Genomic DNA, 27,674 nt, shown 5'->3' with positions numbered 1-27,674 from the left:
TGGGAGCCCCAGAGCCCATGGGGAGGGCACGGTGCATGTCTCCCTGCACCCCGCGGGCTCCCTGACCAGCCTCAGCGAGCAGCTCCGGCCTGTCTCCCCCAGGGATGAGAGGGAAATCACCTACATCAAAAATATGTGCTCTTTCAGTAGCCTGATGGGACAGCACGGCAGCCTCCATGCTCATCTGGCTGCCATCATCACAGCTGCTAATTGCCTTGCCTGGCCTGCCAGGTGCCCAGCGCGGGACACGTGGATGAGCAAGGAAGAAAGTTTGTGCTCTGAGATGACTCTGATGTGATGGATGGTGGCAAACACCACTGAAACCCTCTGCAGAGAGCCTTCTGGCTCCCTCCTGAGGCACATGTCTTGAGTGGCAAAAAAAGCCTGCTCACAGAATGAGCATTGTGCCTGGTTACACACAGAGTTGGGTGTTTCAAGTCCCACAAAAATTTCTGCCAGCTTCTTTGGGAGCAGAAGCTCATTGGAGCAAAATCAGCACTGGAGGCAGAGACTTTGTTTAGATGTTTGATCAGCCTTTCTCAATGGTGGCTGTGGGACTGTTTGGGGAGCTCAGACCTCTGTCCTAACACGTAGCAAAATATGAGGGCACCTTCTGTGGCTCTCAACACTTCCCCAAACACATAGGTCACTTCAGACCTATTTGTACATGTCACCCAGAAGGCAGCAGATGCAGCTGCTGATGACTTTATGTTGGCTGATGAGGTCATACATCCTTGCACGTTTATTTTATGTTTGCTTCCTTTGATATACCACTAACAAGGTGTTTGATTACTCCCAAGAGGTGAAAAAGGACTGTGTTTATGTATATTTCTCTCTCTTTTAGAATGTGATGAAGGGTAACTGTGATGACCCAGGCAAATACTGGCTGCTTAGCCTCACATTAATCCTAGTAAAATACAGGCAATTGCAACAGGATTCAATTGACTAAGAGCTAAAGAACATGAATATAATTAATGCCAGTCAAAACGGTCTTATGGAAAGTGGATCTTGTCAAGACTAACCTGATTGTCATTCTTTGATGAGATTATAGGTTTGCTTGAAAAAGTTGGGTTGAAGAGATGTACTATAATAAGACTCCTGAAGGACATTTAGCTTACTACCATGAGTTATCTGATTGCAGAAGCGGCAACACATAACATCAGTAGACTAGAGCACACGCGGATTAAGAACCTGCTACAGATACCTCAACTATTTGTCACTGGGGGAATCATCATGAACAGAGGTGTTTCTAGCAAGGCTCACCAGGGACTGACAGCAGCCTCAATACCATTCAACATTTCTAACCAGGATCACAAAGTTAATTTAAAAACAACCAAAAAAATTCTGGATTATACAGAAAATTGGTGAACCAGCAACAGTGAGGAAAAACGGGCAGCCAAAGCAATCTGTATCACTTAGTAAACAAACACAGCTGAACACAAAGTACATACATGTAGAAAGAAATGCACACAGAATGAGCAGCGCAGCTGCACAACCAATGGCCAAATGACCAGGGCGACTGCAGGTGGGAACAAAGAAATTACTCACCTTCACTTAGGCATGTATTTCCAGTGCCCAAGTTTCAAAGAAATGAGTAGAGGAAAGAACTACAAAAAGGTTTCAACTCATTTGAGGAATTTTAAACAACTCTGCTTAGATGGAAAGTCAGCTTTCAATCTGTAAGTACCTTAATCTGGAAAAAAAAGCACCCAGTCCTATACAGCACTTCATTTAGTAGAGCAAAGCACAAGTCAATGACTAGAAGCTGATTTCAGATAGCCAGGCAGGGAATTCAGCACATGTTTTCACCAGTGTAATTCCACTGGAGCCAACTGTCAGAGTAAGAGGTAGAGCCACTGCTTACCAGAGTCTCCAACCCAGGACTGGAGGCCTTCCGAGATATTACTTGACCCAAATATAAATTACGCTTTAGCCAAAACTGAAAACATCACTGGGTTCAATACAGGTCATTGAATGAAAGCTGTAGGTGAGATTATAGACCCTAATGATAATTTTTGGTGTTATTCTACTGAAGCTAGGACCCAACAGGAGTCAAAGTCCACACAATTTCCTTTGTCACACAGTGTTTCTGTGTGATGTACGAACCACTACTGAATCCAGTGAGAGTGTGAGAGTTATGGAGACTCTAGATTTTGAGAGGGGTGGGGAAAGTATTGTAAACTTTGTGTTTTCTCTGCACTGCACAATGTTGGTTATGGGATTTGCTGCTACTGCCAAGGGACCAATGCACAATAGAAAACCACAATGTAATACAAATAATTCATAATACATCACTGATAGCTGGGGAAAAGAATGATGAAAACTACTGCTTGCTTTTTGCTCGGACTTTGCAACTGTGCATACATCTTTGGACAGTGGTTGGTTGCTGCCATCTTCCCTTCTGCATAGTTAGCAGCTTTGGAGTACTTTCTCTCTTGCAGCCCATGCGAAATGGCTTTCTCACTATTCAGGGATTAGTTCAGTGAACTTTGCATGGATCTACCCAAGGCATCTCAAACTTAGCTAGCAAAGGCGCAGCTCTGTAGCACTTACAGAGATTTCAGTTGTTGTTGTCTACTTATTTTCCTTTCTAAACTTCAGTTTGCTTTTAGTTGTATTATTTGGGGTCCATTTTTGCCTGTTTAAAGTTTAGAGGATAGGGGTCCAAGATACTTCATTCTCATCCAATATCAGTCTTCAAGTATGTCAGAGGAACTTAACAGTGAGAAGTCCTAAGTTTAAAGGGGCAAGAGAAGATTTTCCCAGAGGGTGTTTCAATTAGATGAGGTTTTCTGTCTGCTTTCTCTCCCCCAGTGGCAACGAGGTATTGCTGAACTGGAGAACTTGTTGCAAAACCTTTTTTCAGGTATTATTTGAAGATGAATGGGAGGAGATGTATTTATGCTTCTCACTCAACTACAAACAATCTAAGAGATACTGTTTGAGGCAGAAGCCAGATCTATTTTGGATAAAAATATGGACGTAACTTTGAATAGTTTCTTGAAGTAACCAAAAAAGGAGCCCCAAAAATGAACTAGCTTTATAAACTGCAACAACACTTAAAGAATAATACAGATAATTAAGTATAAAAGCATATGTTTGAAATTGCCATGACAAATCACCTGATATTTGGGATTACAAGTACATTTCATCCTGAACACAGCTCACTAGTATAGGACTCACAATTTGTATGGATGAGTATAAGCAGATAATTTTCCAGTGGGCACAGCTAAACGAATTTTGGATGGAGACAAATTCCAGTGTTTGATTATTAGGACTAGAACCTTAAAAGACAACTAGAGCTTAAAACAGACTCCTTTCTAAACTGTTTCTATCAGTGAGTGACAATATTATATGGCAGAGGATTATTTACCTGGAATGCTCTCCAATTTTCTACGAAGTTCTTCGTTTTCTTGTTGCAATGAAATTACCTCCTGCTCTAGCTCTTGACACCGAGGGCAGTAACCTTCTTCCTCTTCCTCCTCTTCCTCCTCTGGAAGTGTAGAAGATGACGGGTGACCATGTGATTCAGATGTTGCTGGAGATGTCCATCCACCTAAAGTGTGTACTGGAGAGGTTGAAAGTGGATCCACATCTGCCAAATGGCTAAAATCATTTACTGATGAGGTGTTCTGAGAAGGGAAGCTCCCAGAAAGCAAATAGTTCTGAAGGGAATCGGTAAAAACTCTCAGAAAGGCTGAGGTTTGTTGTTTCTTTTGCATATACTGCATCTCTATGTCTAAAATGTCTGACGTCTGACTATGGACCATTTTCCCAAGCTGACATTGCTCTTGTCTTTCACTATAATTTGGGTTTTCCTGCTTTATACACGAAATCATGGACTGAGAGTGATTGTTGTCCAGTAGTTTTCCACCACAATTTAAGAGACTTAGAACCCGGCTGCATTGTTGGGCAAAGGCATCCAGAATCATTCGACTCTCTGAAACAAAAGAAAAGATGAATCACAGAAACCTGATGCAAAAGGTTATGCCAGGCAGTAGCAGCTAGATGAATGTACACAACCCTTTACAGCAGCATGCATTTTATTTCTGAACACATTAAAAATATGGCTTCTGCTTTAATACTTCTGCAACACTGTGATTTAAAACAATCCCGACTTTGCTTCTATTTTGAGAGTGCCCTTGTGCCCTTGCTGTTAATCAGAAATGCATTGTGATGATAGTCACTGCTTACTGCCATCTTCTTTCAGAGGGATTAAGATAGGAAAATGAGGAAGAAAATACAAATTCCATCTGATTTGCTACAAGTAAAAGTTTAAGTTATTATTTCTCTGGAAGCCTGTTTCAAGCTGCTGGTGGGCTTTACCTGTACATTTTTGCAGGACTTTGCACTACAACTTCTTCCCATGCCCTGCTCCTCTCCAACAAGACTTCCAAGTGTTGTTTTTTCTCCTTTTCATCTTTACTGCACTTGCATGACATTGGACGTGGGACACTTCCTGTGACCCACCCTCAGTTTTATGGACTGTGCTTCTGTTCCTCTTGGTTCCAGGATTGTGCAAGAACAACTCAAGAGTGATAAGCGCAAAACCCTCTTCTTACACCAAGGAAAGGTATAAAATGTACAATTTGAAGCTCCTCTGGTCAGAGGGGGAATTCGGTCCTGCTGACCTCCTGAGAGTTTGTGTGTAGGCCAATATCACACAGTGGAGAGCAGTGCAGGCTTCTTCAAGTTGCTCTGGACATAATCAGGAAATTCTGCTTGGGGCTGCGCAGCACTTTCTGGCGGCAGCAGCTCAGGTCTGGAAACAGGATAAGGATGCCACCCTGCACCTAGTCAGCCTTGCCTCTAGTGACATGAGGTGTCACATCTCAGGGAGCAACAGTGGCTACAGCCTAAACCTCTATAGTAGGATGGTTCATTTCTGAGTGTCTGTGTATGTAGAGTCTATCTGCTCTAACAGTTCTCAGACCCAGATGGAAAATGACCAAGACATTTGGCTCTAATTGATGGCATGACTTGCTAGGTTCCCCCCCAAAAACAATGCCTTTCACAAATTTCCTAGCTTATTCTTGGCTGAGTTCCTCTAGGTGCCTAAAATCATGCAGCTAGCATTTTGCAGGAGAAAACGTGGAAAAAAAAAAAAAAAAAAGGTAGATTTAAGTGCTGCCAAATTTGGAGAGCTCTTCTCAGGCAGGCTTGACTTTTAGAAAGTGACAAACGCATTGACTTTCGAAAAGCCAACCTGCTACAGATGCATGAGACTAAGCACCCCAGACTTTCATTTATGTTAACTTCATCACTAGAGATGAAAGCACAGCCTCATCACACTGCTAATACGTAAAGAACAGAAACATTCAGAATGGCACTTCCCACGGTACTTCTCCATGATCCAAAAGACATACCTTCTGGTGGAAAATCTACTTCACACTGAGGTTAGTACAGCTGGCCTGAAGAATATTTGAAACAACACTAATTGGCATTTTCACCACTCTCCAGATCTCTGTAAAGAGGGCAGGGCTGAAGCAGCATACAAATGCTTTCCATCTCAAATGCAGCCCGAGGAGACCTCCCTGGCACTAACCCATGGATGTGACCTCCTGAGAACTCACCTGTATGAAGAGGGACTTGAGGCTGCTAGAACAAGCACAGGCTCAGCGCTGGGCAAGGAGGCTGCCCAGGGCCAAGCAGAGGGAGCCCGCTGGAACCTGAAGGATTGGGGTGGCCCTAAGACCCCTTAAAGCATCCTTGCAATCAGCCTCCTGTGCTAATGAGTCGTACCACACCCTTACAGATGGGCTCAGATGAACCAGGAAAGATTACTCTAACGCATCTTTGATGCAAAATACTAAGCAATGCTCTCTGCGAGTGGATGCTGGTGCCAGGTGCTCCGTAGCCTCCGTACCTGCTGTCCCTCCTTCCCTCCTACTGCACTCACCTAAGGCCAGCTGCCTTAACCTTTACAATGCAAGTACAAAATAACCCAGCACAACAGGTGCAATGTAAATCAAAAGCATGGAACCCCAGTGACATTGTAGCTTTCTAGGTTGAACTTACTGATAAACCAAAAGAAAATGAAGAAACTCAAGCATCACTAACAACATTAAGCTGTGCTTTCTTTGCCCGATTTCTTTACTTCCCACATTTTCCCTTTAAAATTATTACAGGATGATATTGATTGGAACTTTGCAATCCTACTACGGAGCAGTTTTTCATTCATTTTAATCCTATAATCCGATTCCAGACTTGAAGTCATATTTACTGTTTGTATTTTAATCATTATGGTCCCTGTTGACAAAACAGTTACTCATTCTTTGCATATCCTTGTTGCAAGGAGAGAAAATATGAATGAAACTGGAAAGGGATTAGATTAGTATAAGATATGTTAGACTAATATTATGGTTTCTCCTAAAATATAGTGAAAAGTAACCTGACATTTCAAATATCAGTTCTGAAGAATGCTGTAATACACACTAACATCAGAAAAGATAAAATTAATGATTAGTTTTGTTGTAAAACTGAATGCATTAGGCACATCCACTGTGATAATAGCTGAAATTTTATACAGAAATGACAGTATTGATTTAATCTTCAGTATCAGATCAACTACAAAGACACAATAACAGCAATTACTGTTCTTTTTCTTAACTTTAACCCATACTCAAAGATACAAAAATGAAAGTCATGACAAGGCAGGGCTATTTTGAAATGCTAGCAGAAAGATTTGCAAATGCTTTTTTTGTGGGTGCCACTGGGCAGCAATAGTGAGGGATGCTCTCAGCACACATTCTGGAAACATCCAGCTCTGTGCTGAAGGAGGTACCACTTCAATGTGACTTCTACACCAACAACAGTACACATACCCATAGTGTGAACAATCCTAAATGAGAATGATAGTTATGGTTATTTCTTGTATAGGAGAAAAAACAAATGTTGGCCATTTAGCATTTATCATATAAATTGGGATTTCAGCTTTTATGGGCTGACTGTCATTAGAAATGCAGGCACTGTGCAACATCTAGTCCCTAAGAAATGACAAAAAGTTGGTTTTATGTGAATATTATTGAATAATCACTGATCTATGATTCTTAATTGATTTACTGTAATGTGTATATTTTCTAGGAAAGGAGGATTCTATTGAAGACTCCACCGGGCTAAAACAGTGTAAACACTTTAATAAAGTCTTATTGTGATATTCCTTTTCCTTATTATGATGCTCACCAACCATGTAATTCTAATGACTCAGACCTTGCACTCTTTAGTCTTACAGAACTTTTAAGGACTTTAACTAGACTTTTGCCTGAAGGTAGACTTGCCAGATCAAGCCCACAAAGTGCTAATAGATCAGGATTAAATTGCTAAAAGTGTTAAGTATTCCTAACTAGATTATTTGAGAGTGCAAGCAACCAGAAGACACTACCATATGGCAAATCAGGTACCAGTTCCTGGATATAGCATTCATCTTTACATCTTTTCCTCATTGATGCTGAACTATGGGGCTTCTTCGCTATCCAACTGCCAGACTAAAACCAGGGTTGTCAACTTGACAACTTACACCAATGCATCAGAAAAAATATTTGGAAAGACTGGCAGGTATAACATCAGCTTTTCCTACACCTGATGATATTTTCAATACTTAAGACCAGACAGCTTTATTAATAAGGCATTGTGTTGGGTCTCAATGGCTCTGGATCCAGGTCGTGGCTCTTCAATAGTTTCCCTTGTAATCTTGCGCATAAGGTTTAAAAAGCCATCTTTATAACTACTGAGCGGGTCTGAATACCGTACATTCTCACCTGTGGGGAACGTATTCATTGCTATTTAATTTTCAGCAAGATTTGAAAGTCCAGGTTCCTTAGCAATTTCAATCATCTCACTCTTCACCTTGCAGTGTTTTCTGTCTTCTCACCTGATGATTTGTATTTCCTTATTTGTTGGATTGTAATAATATTATTATTATCTTAGATCCTGGGGCAGCAGCTCTGCACCCCTCAAATGGCTTCATCCATGCATACAGACTTTCTCATTATGCTTTTAGATATGAACACTGCTGCAAACATCTATGCCTGAGTCACAAAACTCAAGAGCATTTGGCACCCCCCCCATCCTGGCTAAGTTATGATTTCTGGGGCATTTTGCATGAAGATCACCAAGGCAGTCCAGCAGATGAAGACTACAAGTGTTTGGCCATTTCAGGACTGATCCAATAGATCTACTTCCAGATGAGGGTTCCCAGCTTCTTGTCTAAGACCAAAATTATGATCTTCACCTTCTCTGTTTGCATAAAAACCCTTTTTTTCTGTCTGGACATGATAAAGGTTGATTAACTGGTCGTGTTAAACATGCCAGGTTTTTGGCAGTGGGATAACACCTCTAAGACAGCTTTGTTCTTTCTCTGCTTTCCATCTTAAAATTTAAGGCACACTGTAAGGTTTGCATCATGATTTCCTAAGGAAACGGAGTTTCTTTGGTAGACTATGACACATGTAAATGTAGCATGTAAATATTCACAAAGACAAACATTATTTTCATCCAGGAAAATCTGAATAAACTAACAAAGAACTAATATTTTACAGGATAAAGTGGGTATCTGTTGGTGGTTTGAATGCACCCATTTGTATGGCTTACTCCACAGCAGCAGTCAGCATCACTAGAAGAGAAAGCTCATGTTGCTGTGCAGCTCCACATTTCCCATCATAAGATGGCATTTCTCATGCAGGATCTTTCCATACAAGATGGGATCTCAAGTGAGAGCTTTCCTCATCATGGTGTAGGGTGAACACCTGCTTTTCCTCCTGCACCTAACCCCTCATCCTGCAATTCTTCTGGAGATGGAAATCAGGGCTGTGTCTTCAAGAGGAATTGAGAAAGAAACCGTTCATTCTTGGAAAGAGTTCTAACCATCAGGAAAAGCTTCAAAATATGGAAGCATCCTTACTTGTAGCTGTGTTTGAGGTGTCAACTCTCAGAAACAAAGTTGGTATTCTGAATCCGAAGCAGCCAGAAATGTCATGCCTAAGGATGAAGAATCAACTGCATTAAGTGTTTAAGTTGCTAACGCAGAGTTAAACATCCCAGGAATGGTGCTTTACTTGCTTGCTCATTGTTGCTCACACAAGTGAAGAGGTATCAGCAACAGGGAGGAATCTCTGAAACTGAGCTTATGAAACAGGTATCCCTATAAAACTGACCTACAGCCCTCCACCTCTTCACTCAAGTAAATAGCTGCCAAGTGCTATGGCCAAGCTAAGTGGGAAAATCATACTAGTCATGGATGGTGACTGTCTGCTCTGTGGAGAACAACCCAGCAGACTGGCAGCTGGATACCTGCTAAGGGAAGGATCCTTCCCCCACTACAACAGCCACCACTCGGGAGGTGAACCTCTGACAACAAGGTGTTCTGGAAAGGGCCAAACCTGTGCCCCTTGCTGCTGGGGGGAACCCAGGAGATGGCTGGGCAGAGACCCTGCAGGCACTGGGCAAAGCACAGAGTGACCACGCATGGAGCACATGCAAAGCACCCCATCCCCAGAGGCAAAACCCCAGCTCTGCTTCCCCAGCAGCAGCCTGAGCAATTAAACTGGCTCACACATTTGCTAAGAGGATTTCAGGGCTCTGGATGACGTGATGGAAGTACTTCCCATACATACGCAGGGCTACAAAGTTGGTGAAGTGTTTGGAGATGAAGACCTATGAAGAGTGTCGCTTGGTTTGTTCAGCCTGGAGAAGAGGAGACTAAGACATTGCTGTCTACAGCTTCCTCACAAAGGGAGGAGGAAGGGCAGGTGCCAAACTCTTCTCCTTAGCAACCAGTGACAGAACCAGAGGGAATGTCAGGAGGATGTACCAGAGGAGGTTTAGGTTGGACATGAGGAAAAGGTTCTTCCCCCAGAGGGTGGTGGAGCACTGAACAGGCTCCCCAGGGAGGTGTCACCACCCCAAGCCTGACAGTGTTCAAGAAGAGACTGGACAACACCCTCAGACACATGGTGTGAACTGTGGGGTTGTCATACACAGGGACAGGAGGTGGACTCTATGATTCCCATGGGTCCCTTCCAATTCAGGACATTCAATGATTCTACAGCCTCAAGGCCCCAACTTGCTACCCCTCGACAGCTCCCTGCTCAGCTTAACCGTGCTACGGCTCCTCCAACACAAGGCACCTGGTATTTCTTAATCTCAAAGCTGGAATGATAGGTCCATAGCTCAGCAAAGCACCTGCACCTCAGGAACTACAACACCCCAAAGGTCTAAACTTTGACTCTATTCAAAATTCCATTTCAGCACACCATAGTAAGTTTTTGTTTTGTTTTCTCCTATTCTGTTTTGCTTCTGACTTAAAAGCCTTAGCTGAGAGAAGGGTATGTTGGGACCTATATAGGAACCTAAAGTAAAAGTAAAGCCTGGATGTGCAGGTGATGGGACAGGGACTTCACAGAACTTCAGTGCACAATGAGCAGTCCCTTAACTATGGTCGTTTGGTTGGTTTTTTTAGCACAGGACTGAATCAATGACAAACTCTGAAGCCTGCTTTAGCTCTTGGCTAGCACAATCTACAGAGGCAGGAGAAAGTCCAAACTTCTGCTCATGAAATCCCAGAGAGCTTCACTGCGAATATGGCCCCGTGTATCATCTAGGAGACAGCTGAATGTTTTCCATGGCACAATCTGCTTCTGTAAAGAAACACAGGTGTCACACTCATAAGCAGCATTTGGATTTTGGGCCACAAAAATACTGAACTACCACCACTTGGGCATTTAAAATAAGAAGTAGTTTCAAGAAAAAAGAAAAGATGACCTTCTTCCATGGATCACGGGACTATGCGTCAGAGCTGTGAATTTTCAGCCTAATCTATTCTAAACTTTTTTGGTAAAGTACTTGAATTATCTGTAACAAGACATAATAAATTCATCCAGTATACAGCTGCTTCTGAGCAAAAACAGGCATTAAAACATAGCCATATATCCTATTAACTAGCATATCTCCCTGTTTAGTAAGGAAATGTCATCACATTTGTTACAAAGGCAAACAGCAACATACCAAAACAGGATCCAATTTTTCTAAATAAATAAATCAATGATGTGTCAAAAATTAACAGATGAGTTAATATACCCAATGTTATCAAAACCAGATGGTGCTTCATAATATTCATCCTGTTCAGTCAAACCCTGAATATATTCTGGACCATCAGTATATAAAATAGGATGCTGCTATTTGTGATGGCAAACAAAAGCAATCATGCCTGCCAAGCACATACTATAACAGGCAGCATTTCAGCTCTGCTAGACAGAAAGTAATTAGAATGCTTTTAATGTCCAAAAGAATGATGCTGATAGGCTGCCACAGATGTGTAGATTTATGAATATTTATATGGTGGTTTATAGCTGACACTTTTATCAGTTGAAGAAGATAAAATATCTGCCTGACTCAAAAGCTTGACAGTCAGGTTAATAAAATCTCATTAAAGAGAATGACCTATGCAATTATATAGGATTTATTGTAATTCATTTTTGATTGTACTCTGCTTAAAGATGCAATTTCCCATTTCCTGATGCCAAATTTAGGTTGCATATCAAGATCTACGTGGTTTTTAACTCCAAGCCATCACTAGAAGAAAGATATGCTTTCAGTATCTCGGTATCTTACACCTTTAAAGAAAAAAAATAAATAAAAACATCTGATCTCCTGTTCCTCGCTGCATCTTAGGAAAACGGTGCAGGCAAGCAGCCGATCTGTTTTCTTTCTGTTAAAATCACCACCACAGCAGCCTCTCCATTACCAGCAGCTCCCCCCGGCAGCCAGCCCCAGTCTGCCGCCCTCCCCAGCCGCTACCGCGGCGGAGCGGCCGGCCCGGGCCCCCCCCGCCCCGCAGACGGCGGGGCCGCTCCCGCAGGTGCGAACCGGCCGGCGGCCAATTGCCCCGCCAAGTCCCGAGTAGCTGCCGGCACCGCCCCGACGGCAGCGGGGGCAGCAGCGATTCCCCCCCGCCGCCCCGGGGGAGATGCCGGCCGGACAGCGGCCCCACCCGTCCCCGGGAACTTTAACGGTGGCCCACCGACGGACGGACCGAGCCGCTCGCCGCGTTCCCCTCCCACCCAGCCTCGGAGCGCCCGGCACCGCCAGCCCCGATGGGGTAAACCCTGCGGGGGGCGAGCGCGCCGCCGGCCCCCCAGGATAGGAGTGTGTGTGTGTGGGGGTAGCCCACAGCCCCCATTCCGCTCCCGCCTGCTGCAAAGTGCCCCGCGAAGTTGCGCGGCGGAGGAGTTGCGGGTACCTGCGCTCAGCTCCGCGCCGCCGCCCCCCGCTGCCGCCGGGCAGGGGCCGTAGCGGCCGGAGGAGCTCGGGGCCGGCGGCGGGCGGCCCTGGGCAGCGCTGGGGGCGGCGGCGGGGCGGGCGGGCCCGTTGGGGAAGGGGCCGTGCGGCGCGTAGGGCAGCGGCTCGGCGGCGTGCGGGAAGGGCTGCCCCGCTCCGCGCCCGCGGGGCACCTCCACCATGGTGGGTCTCTCGTAGCGCTTGGCCAGCGCCGCCCGCTTCCCGGGGAAGGTCTTCAGGACGCTGTAGGGGCCCCGCTGCTTGTAAATTTTGGGGGTGCTGGGCCCCTCCTCCGCCGGCTGCATCTCCTCCTCCATCCTCCGCCGCCTCCCCCGGCGCGGCCCCGCTCCGGGGCTGTGTCTGCCGCCGCCGCGGCTCGTCTCTGTGGCACGGCGGAGCCCCGGCGCGGCGGGGCGCCGGCCTGATTGACAGGCGGCCGCGCCAATGCCTGGAGGGAGACGGGCGGCGACCGGCAAGTGTTTAGGGTAATCTCTGCTAATGGCAGCGGGGCGGGGAGGCGGGCCCTGGCGGGGCCGCTGCCACCGCCCCCGGCACTCCCCCGCGGGGGCAGGTGAGCAGCCGGGACCCGCCGCGGGGGTCGGACGGCCGCGGAGCCTCCCCCGCTTCCACCCAGCTCGGCCCGGCCCGGCCCTGCCCGGCGGGGCCGCGGGGTACCGCCCCGCCCCGCGCGGCGCGGAGCCGCCGCAAAAACTTTGTGGTCCCTCCGCCGGGCGCGGAGCCACGCCGCGCGTGCCCCGCCGGCCGCCCGGCCATCCCCTCCCAGCCCGGAGCGAGTCGAGGGCCCGCCTCCCTGGTTATTAGGGATAAAATAAATAATGCCATAAATAAAAGTATTTGGGAGTCCAGGACCTGTCAGAGTTGATTAGGGCACAGAGGACATTTTCTTTCTCATTATGCAAAAGCATTTCATGGAGAAATAAAGGAGGTTTCGCAGTAACTCATGCATGTCAGATTTCCAGGAATCCAGGAGATTAATCACATTTAACATTATTTGCAACGTCTCCTCCTCCCCTCTTCCCCCCGCCTGCTTTTTGGAAACTGCTTAAATAAGGTGACACGTGAGGCGAAGCCTCGTCCCTCTCCCGTCTGCCTGCCTCTCTCCTCCGCCTCCTGCCCAGACCCTTTCAGGGACAGTTAGGAAATAATGAAACGCTGGTGAAAGACAGGAAGAGAATGAGATGCCGTCGAGAGGCGTTTCTGAGAAATGGTGATCTGGGTGCAATGGGAGACAGCTGAAACTGAATGATATGTTGAAGAAAAATAAACGATAACAAACCGCTTGCTTGCTCTCCCCATTCTTTTCTGCGAGGCAATTTTATATTTTGCATTAACATTTCCCTTCTTCTGTCCCACTTCTCTCCTGCTTCTGCTGCTATAATTTATCAGGATTACAATAAGCCCTCTGGCTTTTGGAAGTAAAATTACAGAACACCTTAGTTATATTTAAGCAGTGGCGGTGGGAAATCATTCCTCTGTCATCACGTGGAGTTTCGGCTACTTATTGTGCTCATTGCTCTCCCATTTCAGCTTTATTTATTTAGTCAGAGTTGGGCTCGCTGGAAACGAAAAGCAGCCGTTCTCTGCTGATGTAATTAACTCCTGCGGTCTTTGGCCCCTCTTCTGCAAAAAGTCAGCTAACTTCTACAAGCAAGGTGTAGAAGGAGCTGGGTTGTTTCTGACTTTGATTTTTTTGACAAGTAGAATAAATCGATTCCTTGTAGCAGCCAAAAGCCTTTAAGTAAGGGCTAGTGTAATAGAAATCACCATTTTCTTAAGCAAAATCAATCTTAAGTCTTTTTGTTTTCTGACTGACTCTGATCATCTGTGCTTTAAAAAAAAATATTGTACTGTAACACCAAAGAGAAACTGGAAATAAGTGTGAGAGAAATTTGGCTTCTACTCAGAAATTAACTGTGTCCTCCACCTTGTCTCATCTGATTGGCCTCTGCCACAGCTGTGGCCAGCTGCTGTCTGAGGTCAGTATGGTAATAAAATTGTACAAATTTAATATTAGGCTGTTAATAGTTAGATTCAAATAAACAGCAAAAAATTGCCTGCTCCAGTGTCAACTACATTCCTAGGAGCTCACTACTCTTCAGTGTTCATGCTTGTCCCTCTGCTCCTGGTGGAGGAAACAACCCTTGCCTGCCACCAGCCTCCTACAAACAGGGAAAACCAGGATCGGATGATCGTGTCCTCCAAGCTGCCTCCTTCACTGGGGGTCCCTGCAGCTCCTCAGGCAGATGCTGGGTCTCTATGGATGCGAAGAAAGAAGCAAGTTTGAGGCTAATGGGGTCCTAAGCCACCAAAATGAAGCAGGGACCTCATCCACGAAAAAAACGGAATACATACTTTATGCACTGAGTTTCTTTCTGCTGAGGTTTATGACAGTACCCATCACTGGACCACTAAAAATGCCCCTTCAGTTGTTTTTAGGAAACCTTGGCTTTTCCTCTGCTCTGCTCTCAGTGCTCCTTCTAGGTATGTAGACCTGAAAAATGATGTGTTGTGGATTTTGTTTGTTTGTTTGGTTGGTTTTTGTTTGTTTGTTTGTTTGTTTGTTTTCTTCTTTTTTTTTTTTTTTTTTTCCCTCACTTCTGTGGCTCTTCCCCTGAGTTTCAGAGGAGGGACACTGGTGCCATGGCCCAAAGGCAGTGTGTTGTGCCAAACCTGAGGGGCTCCTGCAGCTCCGTCCTGTGGAACAAAAGTGTTTAATCCTGGTGGTCCCACCTTTGGCTTTGTGGGATGCACCTTTTTAGGGGAACACCATTTTACTCATAAGCTGTGTACAGGTATGCAGTTGCTCTTGCAGGATGACTAACGTTGTTTTGCAGTTGAGGAGTGTGGCCCTTGACTGGCAAAGAGGCAAACGGGGTGAGGTGATGGTCTCAGAGTACGTGGAGATGCTGCTGTACCTGCTACAAGTGGCTTGGGCTGCCCCCTTCCATGGCTGCTCCCTGTGGCACATCCTACAGCACCCGAGTGGCCTCACGAGTAACTGCAGGTAGTCATGAAATAACTATTAACCAAATATTTATCTCTGAATTAGAGTCCCATTTTGGTTGCACAGTGGATTCAAACAGTTAACACATAGCCCTTGCCTTGATCAAGTAAAAAAAACAACCCAAACCTTAGCTGATAGCAGCATCTCATTTCAAGAAAGCCAAACACCATTATTTTCCTTAGACTGCCACCACTTGGGATTTAACCCTGAAGAGAAGGTTGTGTCTTTCCCTACCTGTTTACTGATGCAACTTTCCACTGTTCTACTGATACTAAGAGCTGGAGATCTGTAACAGGATTATTTCAGAGCACTCTGAGCAGAAAAAGGATGGGAAGTAACTGACCCTTGGAAAAAAACCTAATCAAAACAAAGGGCACAACGAAAAATAAGAAACCCAACATTGCTGCAGTGTACACTCTGCTCCTAGAAATCACTGCAAAGGGAATATTTGTCAGTATATAGAAAAATACCCAATCTAGACACAGGCTATCAATCACTGAGCATGCCTGTGTTGAAGGTACTGTGAGGTACTCAAAGAATAAAAGTGTGATTCATCTCTATCTTCCGAGCTGGGGCTAAATCTTGCTCCACTTATTCATGGGAGCAGTGCTCCTCTGATAACTAAAGCATGCAGGATTTGGCCATGAACTGCCAGTATTGCTCTGCACATTTGGAGTGCATGATGAGAGCTAAGATTGGCAACTCTCCCCTGTAATCTAAACCACTCTGCAAGCAGGCTAGCCATAATTTGCTGCCCTAAACATTTAACCCCAGCTAGTTAATTTAAGCTTAGCTCAGTTGCTCATGTTTATGGATAAAGAAACAAAAGCGAGAGCATCAAAAGGAAAAGATGACTGTGGAATTCAATATTTCAGCAGCTGTTGATAGGTAAATGTTATTGAAGTGTGGCATTCAAAACCAAAGGCCTGCATTTATGATAATGAGCCTAACAAGGAAATGAGATTGACACAGCAATTCTCTGTTTTTGTTGTCCCCTGAGGTTAGAGATTATGCGGCGCATGGTGCTGTTTTTAGCCTCTTTGGTGATTCCAACTGTGAGAGACAACGCTGTGCATATTTGTCAAGGTTGCACTTTAATCAGGTGACTCAGAAGCTTTTTGAGAGAGAACATGAACTGCTGCTCTCACTTAAACCTTAATCCACATCCTGTGTCAGAGATCCATCAACCAAGTGATGTGGCTTTTAGTCCCTGCTTTAGCCTTACGCTTACTCAGTTCTTTGTGAAAATGCTTTGAAATAATTGAAATGTATCTATCATGGTTACATTTTATTTTGAAAATTATTGGAATGTTTCTCAGTGACATTAATTGGGTTTAAAATATTTTTGTCTTTCTAATTAGTGCAAGACTGATGAGCAGTGGAAAGGGCATTTATACACAGGCAGGCACATATTTCCATGCTACATTTGTGTCTTAATAAAATGGTGGCTAAATGGTAGCTAACTGGGTTCTTGTGCTGAGTAAACAGTGGTAAGAAAGAAAATATCCTATAACTTTAGGAGTAGGAAAAATAAAAAAATCCTGTGTTTCAAATGGAATCACATTGTGTAAAAAAAAAAAAAAAAAAAAAAAAAGGACTGGTCTCCTGAGGGCTGGAAAATGGATAAATGAATTATTTAAATATAGTTAAAGGATACACAGGAAAAAGTAATGGCTTTGACACCCAATGTAGGGAAAATTATTAATGTTTTAAAGAATCAATTGTGGACACATGGAAAAGCTTGTTTTAATTAAAGACAGCATACGTGAAACAGTTTTAAGAAGGAGAAATAGTATAGGGCACTTGTTGCTGAGAATTCTGTAGAAATATGTCATGGATAAAGCAGATGACATAACATATTCCAGGCTTTTGTCTGCCCTAAAAATGCTTCATGTCTGTATTGGAGTAATTTTGAACAGCTTCAACTCCCTGGAGCATTAGCTCTTGCCCTAGCCCTTACCCAAGCTTGGTGCTCTCATCTTGGCTTGTACCATGCAACGTAGAGTTGCTCTATAATGTTTAGTCGCTCTTTGCAACATTTCGATGCCATCTTACAGCACTTAGCCATTTGAGAGCAGCACCTCAGAAGGTCTGCTGGTGTGTGCTGAAAGGGAGAGCTGATGCTCCACGGGTTGGAGTCCAGCTGCTTTGCCAAACCTGTGCAACTCTCACCACTTCTACTTCTTGCCTTTCATGTGCTTACCAACCTCAGTTATCCAGGCTTGCAAAAAGGTGGTCCTTACAGGGCAGGAGAAGTCACACTGAGCTAGAACTCAATTAGAGCAGAAAACGTTGGTTTCCCCAAGTAGGGAAGTTATTGATGTTTTGTGTTGGAATGTTACATTTGGGCCCAGCACTTACACAGCTTAGTGACTGTTCAGAAATACCATCAAACTTTGTCAAGCAAGCTGTGTGTATCAGTTGCAGTTAAAACGCAGATGGGATGGACAGGGGAAAACAGCTGGAAGCAGAATCTTCCTTAAGCTCATCTAGATGGGGAATCTGACTGTGGTTCAAACAAAACAGGACATATGTGATCAGCCATGTGGCATCTACCAAGCAGAGTCAACTAAGCTTAATTTGAAGAAAAACATGGGCCTGACAGATGCCTGAAGATAGCAACTGTGTTGAAAGCATAGGAATGATTGTTTGGTGAAGACAGGCTTCAGGACAGATGAGATGCCTTTCCCAGCATTAAAGAGGCCCTACTAGGAACTGCAGGGTATAAAATCTTCCTTGCATTTGCCTTCATCACTCTTTCATTCTCAAGCAGCTCCTAAATCTTACATTAAATCATGACAACTTAACAGCTCATTCTTAAATTCAGAGTTCAGCCACTTCATGGAGATGAAATGAAGGACTTCTCTGCATTAATAATATCATAGAAGTAACACTGGTAATCCTGTGGGGAACCCTAAAAAGCCACCCTCGGGGGTAAAATAATTACTTAGAGTCCAGAAAAGAGGAAAGCAATGGACAAAACCTGGAGTCTTCTGAGACCTCGATTGCACACTGGCTGGTGGAGCACAAAATAGTTCAGTTGGGAGAGGTGCTAAAATCTTTGGAACGCAAATTGAGCTGAATGCCATGTTAAAATAAGTGGAAAAAAGTAGACAACAGCACATAAAGGCAAAATCGGGTGGGAGCAGGGTCAGCAGATTGCTGTGGTTTCAAGTGAGAAGAAATTCCATCACCCTATAAGTCTTTGTGCCTGGGAACATGTCCATCACAAGCTGCATTTGCTTAAGAATAAAATTAATAGGTGAAACCATGTTTGCTCAGTGGTAAATGTGCAGATGCTGAAATTCAGCTGATGCACCACTCACCTCTGGCCCTCCACACATAGATGAGTTGCACCCAGAAGACGTGATCCAGAGGTGAACTAAGAACAACACTTCAAATAAGTGATGTTCTATAAAAACATATGCTTCTACTTGTTTAAATGCAAAGGATCTGAAAAAGATGATGATATGTGTGTGGTTGTCTCAGATAATAATATGATAATATGCCAAGCATCTATCAGCTTTACTTTTGTGATTACTGTATCATGAGAATCTCTTTATGTCCTGGCCATTATTCAGCATCCTTGTTATTGTATTATTGGCTTTTTGCTATGTGACAATGGGTTTAGATTTTAAACAGGAGAGAATCTTGCCAATCAATATCAACAGAGAGGTGTGAGTTAACTTTAGCTAATGTTTTGTCCCTGAATCTCTTAATTTATAATTGAAGAAATCTTATATCATCTACCATCCTTGGAAATATTTACTGTTTGTGGTGCTGATTCTGACACCTTTAGTTAGAGTAAAGGAGATTAGAATTTAGGTAATTTACATTATTTTAATCTGGACTAACATTTAAAAAAGTATTAAAATCTTCTTCCCAGATGGTAGGAAAATGGCTCTTCAAGGAAGACAGTATTTCTTGCTCTCCCTCCACAAACATCCATTTGACCTATGTAGGTTTTAGCTTGTTAAGAAAAAAAAAGGGTTGTGGGTTTTTTGAGGGGTTTGTTTGTTTTCCTCTGTAATTCTCCAACCTCATTTAATGCTGTGGTTATTGTAATTTTCTTTTGCTGGGTTAAAAATTCTTTCTGATCAGCTATATTAATGATGGAAGAAACCACGCTTTCCAAAGAAAGGGCTTTAGCTTCCCTAATTGTTGTTTTCAGACCATATATATATGTATGACAGCGAGAGACTGTGGCTCCTGGAAAACCCAAAAACTGAGAAAGATAGCTGTTCAGGTTTGAAAAAAAAATACATCACCCGAATAAATCTGGCCAAAGCACGACCACAGACATAGCCGTTCTTTCTTTACACTGTCTTGCAGACACACACATCCAGAAAACTGGAAAATGGAAGGCCAAAATCTGACACTTGCACAGTTAAGATTTTAGATGTTCGCTTACATAGGCATCTGATTAAAAATGCAAATGAAGCTGGCTTCACTGAGATGCTGACCCGAGATCAAGCTTTCTGAAGACAGGTTGTTTCCACTTTCCTCAGAAGAAAAAAAATAAGAGTCAGGAGTTTTTATTCACCTGGCCAAAACAAAAAAAAGTGTAAGAACTATCTATAAATATTTATGAATAAATATTTAATTATATATATGCTGAACGGTTTAACTGTTGTTCAGCAAATACATAATTTGTTAATTTTGCCTGCTTCTACTGAATAATTTATACATCAGATCAGCTTTTAAAATATTCACTAGATGATCGGCTGATCAAATCCTGTTAGTTGAATATGTTATTTGATTTTTGTTTTTGCCCTTTTTAAAAATCACTTAGTCTATTGGAAGAACATTGCTGTAATTTATTAGTGGTATATTCCATCCAGTCCATAGTGACATTCTTCAAGAATAACCTCTGAAGACAGTAGATTTCTTGCTCCTGTCATATGATATTAACCTTTTGTAATCCTGACACATATTAGATGTCTTTGACCAGGGAAATAAAACCCCAAGTCCAACAGCACCCTTTTGTGTCACACACTCATGACAACGCATGTATGATGTGTTTTATTTTTCATTTGATGACTGAATATTGAATTATTTAGATTAGCTACATCAATCAATCCTATATTCTGGTTCATCCAAGTGTCTTCCCTGCAGTTTGTTCAGGAATATGTCTCTGCAAAGGATTTCTTCTAACCCCTAAGTTTGCCATGTAGCTTCAGATATCTCTGGCATACAGTGCAGAACAAGATGCAGAAAGGACAGTGCCTAATCCTTTACAAGTCAGCCTTGAAGTCAGTCATTTTATAGCCCTTTGTAGTTAGAAAAGGACTTCTTACACATACCACTTGAAAAGGGAGATTCTTAGCTTTCGATTGTACATTCTTCATACCCAGGGAGGTCTGCAGAGATCAGTAAGTAAAGCCACAGTATCATTATGTTTGGAAAATTATTTTATGTTTTTGTAGTATTATTTTACATTTTCATAATTTTTAAAGCTTCTGAGGACATACTTTTAACTTACTGAAGCTTAAATATTTGAATAAGGCTAGCTTTCTAAGGAGGAGGTTGTAAAAAGCAGCATCTATTCAATTAAAAAAAACGTTCTCAAGCTAATTCTCTGTATCACTGATCTGTAAGACTTATAGTATTTAGAGAATAAACAACAGGGCAGTGACACCCAAAAGCATGGACAGCACTATTCTGAAATGACCTGTGTAACTTTGTCACATTGCCAGTCAAGACTAGTGCCGACATCTAGTACTCAGATGTGTGTGCCACAGTCTGTGTGCTACAGCCTAATGTATTCCATATTTCAATATGCATGCATATGTAATAGGCTATATAAAATTCCATACAAAAATTGCATTAAGAAAATGTTAAAGTTGCCTAATTCAGCATTTAAAAAGTCAGGAAATAAAATTAAGGTTGTACACGCAACATTAACTCTGTTCCCTAGTGCATTTGCCTATGAAACAGTCTAATTACATGATCAAATATTATTTCTTAGATTATACAGTATAATATCTACTTTTTTTTCATCTTGCAAAGTGTGAGGTGAATTAGGCAGGACCCAGCTAGATTTCTATAGACCTCCATGTGAAAAGACTCCAAATAAATGTGTACTAGTCAGTTTGGAGAAAGGATAACTGAAAGGGATTATAACAAGGGGCTATAAAACCATGGGTAGTGTGGAAAAGGTGAGTCCAGAATGATGATTCACCGTTCCTTAAACTGTAAAAGCTGGGGGACGTTCACTCAAGCAAGTTTAAAACAAGCTTATTTTACATGCCACATGCATGAATTCACCACCATAGACTGTTGGAGATGTCTGAAGTATAATGCATCCAAAAGACATCTGAGAAATGTGTATAGTGCCAATGTCAACTATTATATGTGAATTATGGGAACGATGCCTATGCCAAGAAGTCAGTAACTTGTTGGTGACTAGGAGTTGGAATATTCTATCTGGTGTTAGTTTCTTCACTCTAGGTATCCTGAAGCAGCAACTCAGGCATGGATTCCAGAAATTCTATTTAAATAAATCATTTATTTGCAAGGTACAGCATAGAGCAACTTGAACAGGGTGCCTCCATTAGAGGGACATCAAATAAAGAACCCTTGGGCAGTTATACCCTTACAATCTGAGCTTCCCACCCCTCACATATCAGTTTGGGCCAATTGTAAAATTAAAATCTAGGGTTTCTTCCTTCTTCATTGGATCCCTTCATTTTCATCAGGCAGGCTGTTTCTTATCTCTGCAAGTAGTTGTTTGCCATTTACCAACAAGACCAGCCATCAGTCAAAGTCCTGACGTTCAGTTGTTACTTCACACCTGTAGCTGGGAAGAAAACTAAGTTCTTGGCACAGCCGAAACATTCTTGTTTCTTGTCTTCTTTAAGACACACCATTCCATTCCTTTTCTTATCTCTAGGGATGTAGCTCCTTTATCCTCTAGCTTGAACAGTCTCTGGGGTCTTTTTTGCTTAAGGAGGCAGAAAGTTCAAAAGTTCACAGCTTGCAGTCTGAGCAAACTTACTTATGCTAAGCAAATTCTATATAAGCAGTCTCTAACTAAGTTCTATAAGGAACAGTATACCAAATAACTCAATAAGCTAAGGCAGTATATTCCCTAACATTGGGAAGGAAGGGCTTGTTTAATTTTTCTTCTATTCTTTCTCCAAACAACCACTGCTATCCATGGTTTCAGAAGAGTAGCCATTACCAGTGTTTCCATACAAAGTAATGATCATGATCATGATAATGATGATAGTAATATTCTGTATTTGGGTACAGCCACAAGGAAATGAGGGGTGAGTGTGACCCCTTGGTTTAGGAAAGATGTGGCCCCTGTTTAACAGCTGAGAATACCATCTTCTCAACCACTCCTTACTGGAGGTGTTTGTGTGCACATAAATAATCCAGTGATAACAACATAAAACTCACTGTTTCACACTAAAGCAGGATCTTGCCCTAGGTCTGTACACCAGGGTGTTTAAGCACTGAGCAGAGGAAAACTGGATCCTTCTTCATATTTCCCCATTTTTTAGGCAGAAGTACCTGTGCTTCAGCGACTTCTCTCCCTGACTCAGGTACCAGAAGTGTTGGTTATGAGATTGTCGCAATCCACTGCTGACTGGCGTGGAGTGCCCTGGGTGGCCCAGCCAGTGATGGTGAGCATCCCTTGGAGCTCTGGACCAAAGGTACCCAAAGGGCCGTAGGAGATGACACACCCTCCAGGTACAGGCTCTTTCCATGTGAAGTCGGAAACTTAAGTGGGGCTGTTTTCCTGTAACAAGGAAGTGTATGTCAGAAAAAAAAAGCATGTGGAGATGACAGGCATGTGATAGACCATATTCACAATAAATTCCATTTACCTTGCATATATTATCTGCCTGCTTCACCTGCACTGTGACTGCTAATTCATTTCTACCAAGAGTCTTTTTCTTATGCTAATGAGGTTCTGTTTAAACAATTGTTGCTAAAAACTCACTGAGTTGCTAAAGAAACAGGCTTTTTTTTTTTTTTTCCCCCCCAAAATGCAGAACAGTCCTTCCTTCACTGAGAGGCCTGAAAGGACAGTGTTGTTCCACTGGCAGTTTTAAGGTCTGTTAATTTACTCTTCATTAGGTCTAGAAGTCAGTATTTTACGTAGTTAAAGATCAAGAAATACTAGTTCTGGGAATTAGATTCTAAGGAAGTCTTGACAGATAGCAAGGTATTATGTATAATTAACACCAAATAATCTACAATTACAACATTATGCATATATAAAGGTTATTTTGGGGAAGTTAATGATATTTTAGAAAATATATGAGTGATTATTTTTACTCCCTCTGAAGTCTGAGATTCTTCATGCCTTTGCAGATAGAGCAATATAAAAACAGTGTCAGTTTTCATTTTAAAAGACCTGAATTCTTAATTTTGTATTCTGTAAAATGTCTGTAACTGTCTGTAATGCTGATCTGTCTGTAACATCTTGAGATTACATCTGGGTGAGGTACCAAATAAAAAAGCTGGTCTGTCTTTATCAAGGGAGGAGTTTATTTTCTGTATGTGGGGAAAAGCAAGCTTGATGCTTACATCTTCCATGCTACAGTAGCTCATACAATAGGATTTTCAAGCAGGGAGGGGAAAAGTAAGTGTGAGAAGAATTACAATATTGTGGTAAGGAAATAAACTGAAAGTACTGACTATATGCAGATGTCCCATTACTTACCCGTATGGTAAGAAAGAGGTCGTTAGTAATTTGAGGAGTTTAATTCCCTTTTGTTCTGCCATTTAGGTAGGGCATAAAATACAAGCATTGTAGAAGAACTTGACGCTGGAGCAAATCACTGCACAACACCCCAGCACTAGGAAATGTAACTCTGCATCCCATCACACATCTTTAGTGCAGATCATAAATAACCCTTTTGTCTCTGTTTTATTTTTCAACAATATTTATTTCCCAAATTGGAGAGTAATCATTTCAGTAATGGATAGACAAGAGGCCGCCAACCTTTTTATCTCTGTGAGACCCAGCTACCAGCAGCTACTGTCCCTGGAGAGCTCAGCAGCCTTGATCTGCTCACAATCCATCCATGGTGACCTGTGTGAGTCCACTGTGGACTCTTCCCATCTTGTACAGCAGAATTTCCTTCCAAAATAAGGACCCTGGAGATGTTCAGCACTCAGGTCTGCTGACGGATGATATTCCCTCCAGGGCCAGATCTGTGGAGAGCAGCTGTCCTGGAGGATAGACATGGTTGGAAACAGCTCTCTCTCTCAAGATATGTCTCCAGTGCCTGTCCCCTACCGCATGCAACTATAGTTGTGCCTGCCCATCTGCAGGATTTGGCACTCAACTTGCAGGTGACAACATCACAACCTACACAGCACAAAGACATTTGGGCTAGGAGCAGTTACTGCAATGGTGATGTCCACAGGTGGAGCAGGAATAAAGGCAGCCTCAGAAGGAGCCCTTCATAGCTCTCTGACTTCCCAGCATGCTTTGAAAGGTCCACAAGCCTGAACAAGTGGTGTGATGGGATAAAGTAGTTTCTTTAGGAGTTGCTGGTGAAAGACAGGGTACAGGAAATATGATCAAACCTTAGCCATGCCCAAGCACAGGTATAGGAGCACTGGAACTGTGTTTTGAATCTTTTTTCTTATTGAATTTGCAGATTTTTGGGATGCTTAATCCACTTTTAGGTCAACCAGACTTGAGAAAATAAAAAATCTCACATAAAGCATGGACGGGTTTCACACCTTTTTCTTTTCAGGTGGAATCATGCTTGGCACGGGCTATGCATGAGCACCATTTGTACAGTTTATGTGTGGTTAGCTGCTGTGTTATAAATCGAGTTCTGACTTGGTACTAGTCAAATTTCCTATTTAGACCAAACCAATCCTTGTTCCAGAATGTAAAGCAACAAGTTGAACCTATGCATATTTACCTTCCAGGGAAGTTTCCCCAGGTTTCCCGTAGCAGTGACTCAGGGATGAATTCCAGAAATTCTTCTTAAATAAATCATTTATTTGCAAGGTACAGTGTAGAGCAGCTTGAGCTGGGTGCCTCCCGAAGAGAGGCCCTCAAAGAAAAACAGCATAGACAATTATACCCCCAGAATCCAAGCCTCTACCCGCTGTGCATCACTCCAGACCAACCGCAAAATTAGAGTCTGGGGTGTCCCTGTTCTTCATTGGATCTCTTCATTTTCATCAGGCAGGCCATCAATCAAAGTCTTGACCTTCAGTTGCTATTTTGCACCTGCAGCTGGAGAAAAATAAGTTCTTGGCAAATCGAAACATTCTTCTATTTTGTCTTCTGTTAGATGCAGTTCTGTTCATTTACTTATCTCCAAGGATGCAGCTCCCTTTATCTTCTAGCTTGAAGACTCTGTGGTCTTTTTTACTTAATGAAGCAGAAAGTTCAAAGGTTCACAGCTTGCAGAAGTTATGCTAAGCAGGCTTACTTATGCTAAGTGAATTCTATATAAACAGTTTCTAAACAAGTTCTATAAGAAGCAGGATACGGATACCCAACAATTCAATAAGCTAAGGCAGTCTATTCCCTAACACCTCTTCTTCCATCTCTTCCTTTTCTTTTCACATTTGCTCTCCTGTTTGTTTTTCTTTTGTTTTGTGATACTTCATTTCCTGGTTCACCCTCCAAGTAAACAATGAGGGGTAGGAAAACTCACAGGGGAAGGCAGCATCAAAGATTTTGGACTCCGACTATCAGCCTTTAACAGATCACACTGGCCATGTTAAGATTGATCTCAGCCCTGTGTCAGGTCCTACCACCAGAGATTTTTTGCTTGTAGCCTATTACAGGCAGAATAAGGAAAAACATCATCCTGTGATGTAGCTGTGCAGTTCGCAGTCTGAGCCTGCAAGTTGGTTAGTCCATGACACGGGAGCAGAAGCAGCAGTGTTCAAATGTCTGAGACCTCGCAGTCTCGCACCTGCATGAAAAAGCAACCAGAGACTGCTTCCTTTGAATATCAGGGCAAAAAAAAAGATATTTAAAGAGGCAGGAACTTATGGATTCATTTGTTCCGGTTGATAGAAGCCATTAAATGTTTGCAAAGCAGTTTTTCTCTGTAACAATACACTTAACGGGAAAAAATTAGACAAAATATATGTTTGCAAGAATGGTAACAGCAGGATTCTGTATGAGCTTTGCATTTGGCAGGGTGTTTTTTCTGCTCCTCCATAAAGGAAAGACCTCTTAATGTATAACTTCTGTGGCATTGTAAACAAATAAAAGAAGACGTAATTCTTTGCCCTTAAAATTGACTTAAGTTATGTGATGCACAGACACAGACGAGATATAACTCTGAACTACTGCATTCTTCAGGGCTGACGCAATCCTTGTAGACCAGGACTTTTAAAATCAACAGGGGGAACCTGGTTATAATAAATTAGCAGAAATTACATGGCCCAAATTCCATGTTAAATGGGTCAAATGTTAGTACTGGCTGTGAGAAAATAAAAAGAAGCCGCAGAGAGAGCATTAATAAAAGATTCACAGAAAGAACCAGCTAAAGCTGTATCCAGACTGTGACAGCAACAGTAAGGCTGTGGGACAGTTGTCAAAAATGATACTCAGTAAAGCATTAAGACTTCACGTGAGAAGACAAACATCTCAAACTCTAAGTATTAAAGCTATCCCCATCAGAACGTGCACTGACATTGACATTGATTGCCACACACTGTAATGCAAATTAAATGGCTCTGATGCCTATTCTTTCTATCTTGCATTTCTGAATTTGCCATATCAAAGAGACTCCCAGTATTCCTAGCATCGGGTCTCAACTCTATTACAACAAAGAAACTGCAGAGGACACATAATTTCAAAAGCACTATTTGATCTTGTGTAGTCAGTATATGTTGTGGTCTTATATAGCACTCACCTCTTCCAAAAAGTAAGGTTTGCCTAAGACCATATAACAAAGCTGGCAGAGCAGAATATGATTTAGGATCAACCACCTACCATATGGCACTCACTTCTCCTTCCTATGCTGCTTCTTGATCATGCTAAGGTAGTCACAGCTCTAGCAACAGAAATAAGAGGAGTTGTTTATTTTCCTCAGTGTAGTAATGATAACTCAGGCCACAGTGACAAGTAATTGAAACAACAGGGGTCTCAGAGATACTTAGAAGCAGAGATCTTAAAATATACAGAAACCGGTGTAGACAAATGGAATGTGTAACTAATAAATTGCCAGCTATCTGCAGTATAATATTACAGCCCAAATTCAGTCATTCCAGAGACTTCCACAGTGCCACTTGCTATTTTTCAGATTATAAATCTCTGTTAAGCTGAGGCTAAAATAACAGCAATAATAATAATAATAATTAGTTGTTCGCACATACATTTGCCTGAGGGGATTTCCACTTGTAAATGCCAGGCAGGTGAAGAGTAAATTTA

At 42.6% G+C, this 27,674-nt stretch overlaps 1 protein-coding gene across 2 annotated transcripts in view; it reads right to left on the bottom strand.

Annotated features, from left to right (window-relative positions):
• The window catches only part of BEND4 (BEN domain containing 4), a 42,342-nt gene extending 29,690 nt beyond the window's left edge, over nucleotides 1-12,652 (bottom strand). For both annotated transcript variants that reach the window (XM_082052127.1, XM_082052128.1), the window contains exons 1-2: nucleotides 12,236-12,652; nucleotides 3,374-3,940 (exon numbers count right to left, since the gene is read on the bottom strand). In XM_082052127.1, coding sequence (XP_081908253.1) covers nucleotides 3,374-3,940; nucleotides 12,236-12,590 — 922 coding nt within the window. In that variant the 5' untranslated portion in view covers nucleotides 12,591-12,652. The remainder of the gene's footprint in view (nucleotides 1-3,373; nucleotides 3,941-12,235) is intronic.
• Nucleotides 12,653-27,674: the final 15,022 nt, after the last annotated feature.

This window comes from Streptopelia decaocto, assembly GCF_964273445.1.
Source record: "Streptopelia decaocto genome assembly, chromosome: 4".
Taxonomy (NCBI): Eukaryota; Metazoa; Chordata; class Aves; order Columbiformes; family Columbidae; genus Streptopelia; species Streptopelia decaocto.
The sequence above is the reverse complement of the archived record's forward strand: the minus strand, read 5'-3'. Positions and strand labels throughout refer to the sequence as shown.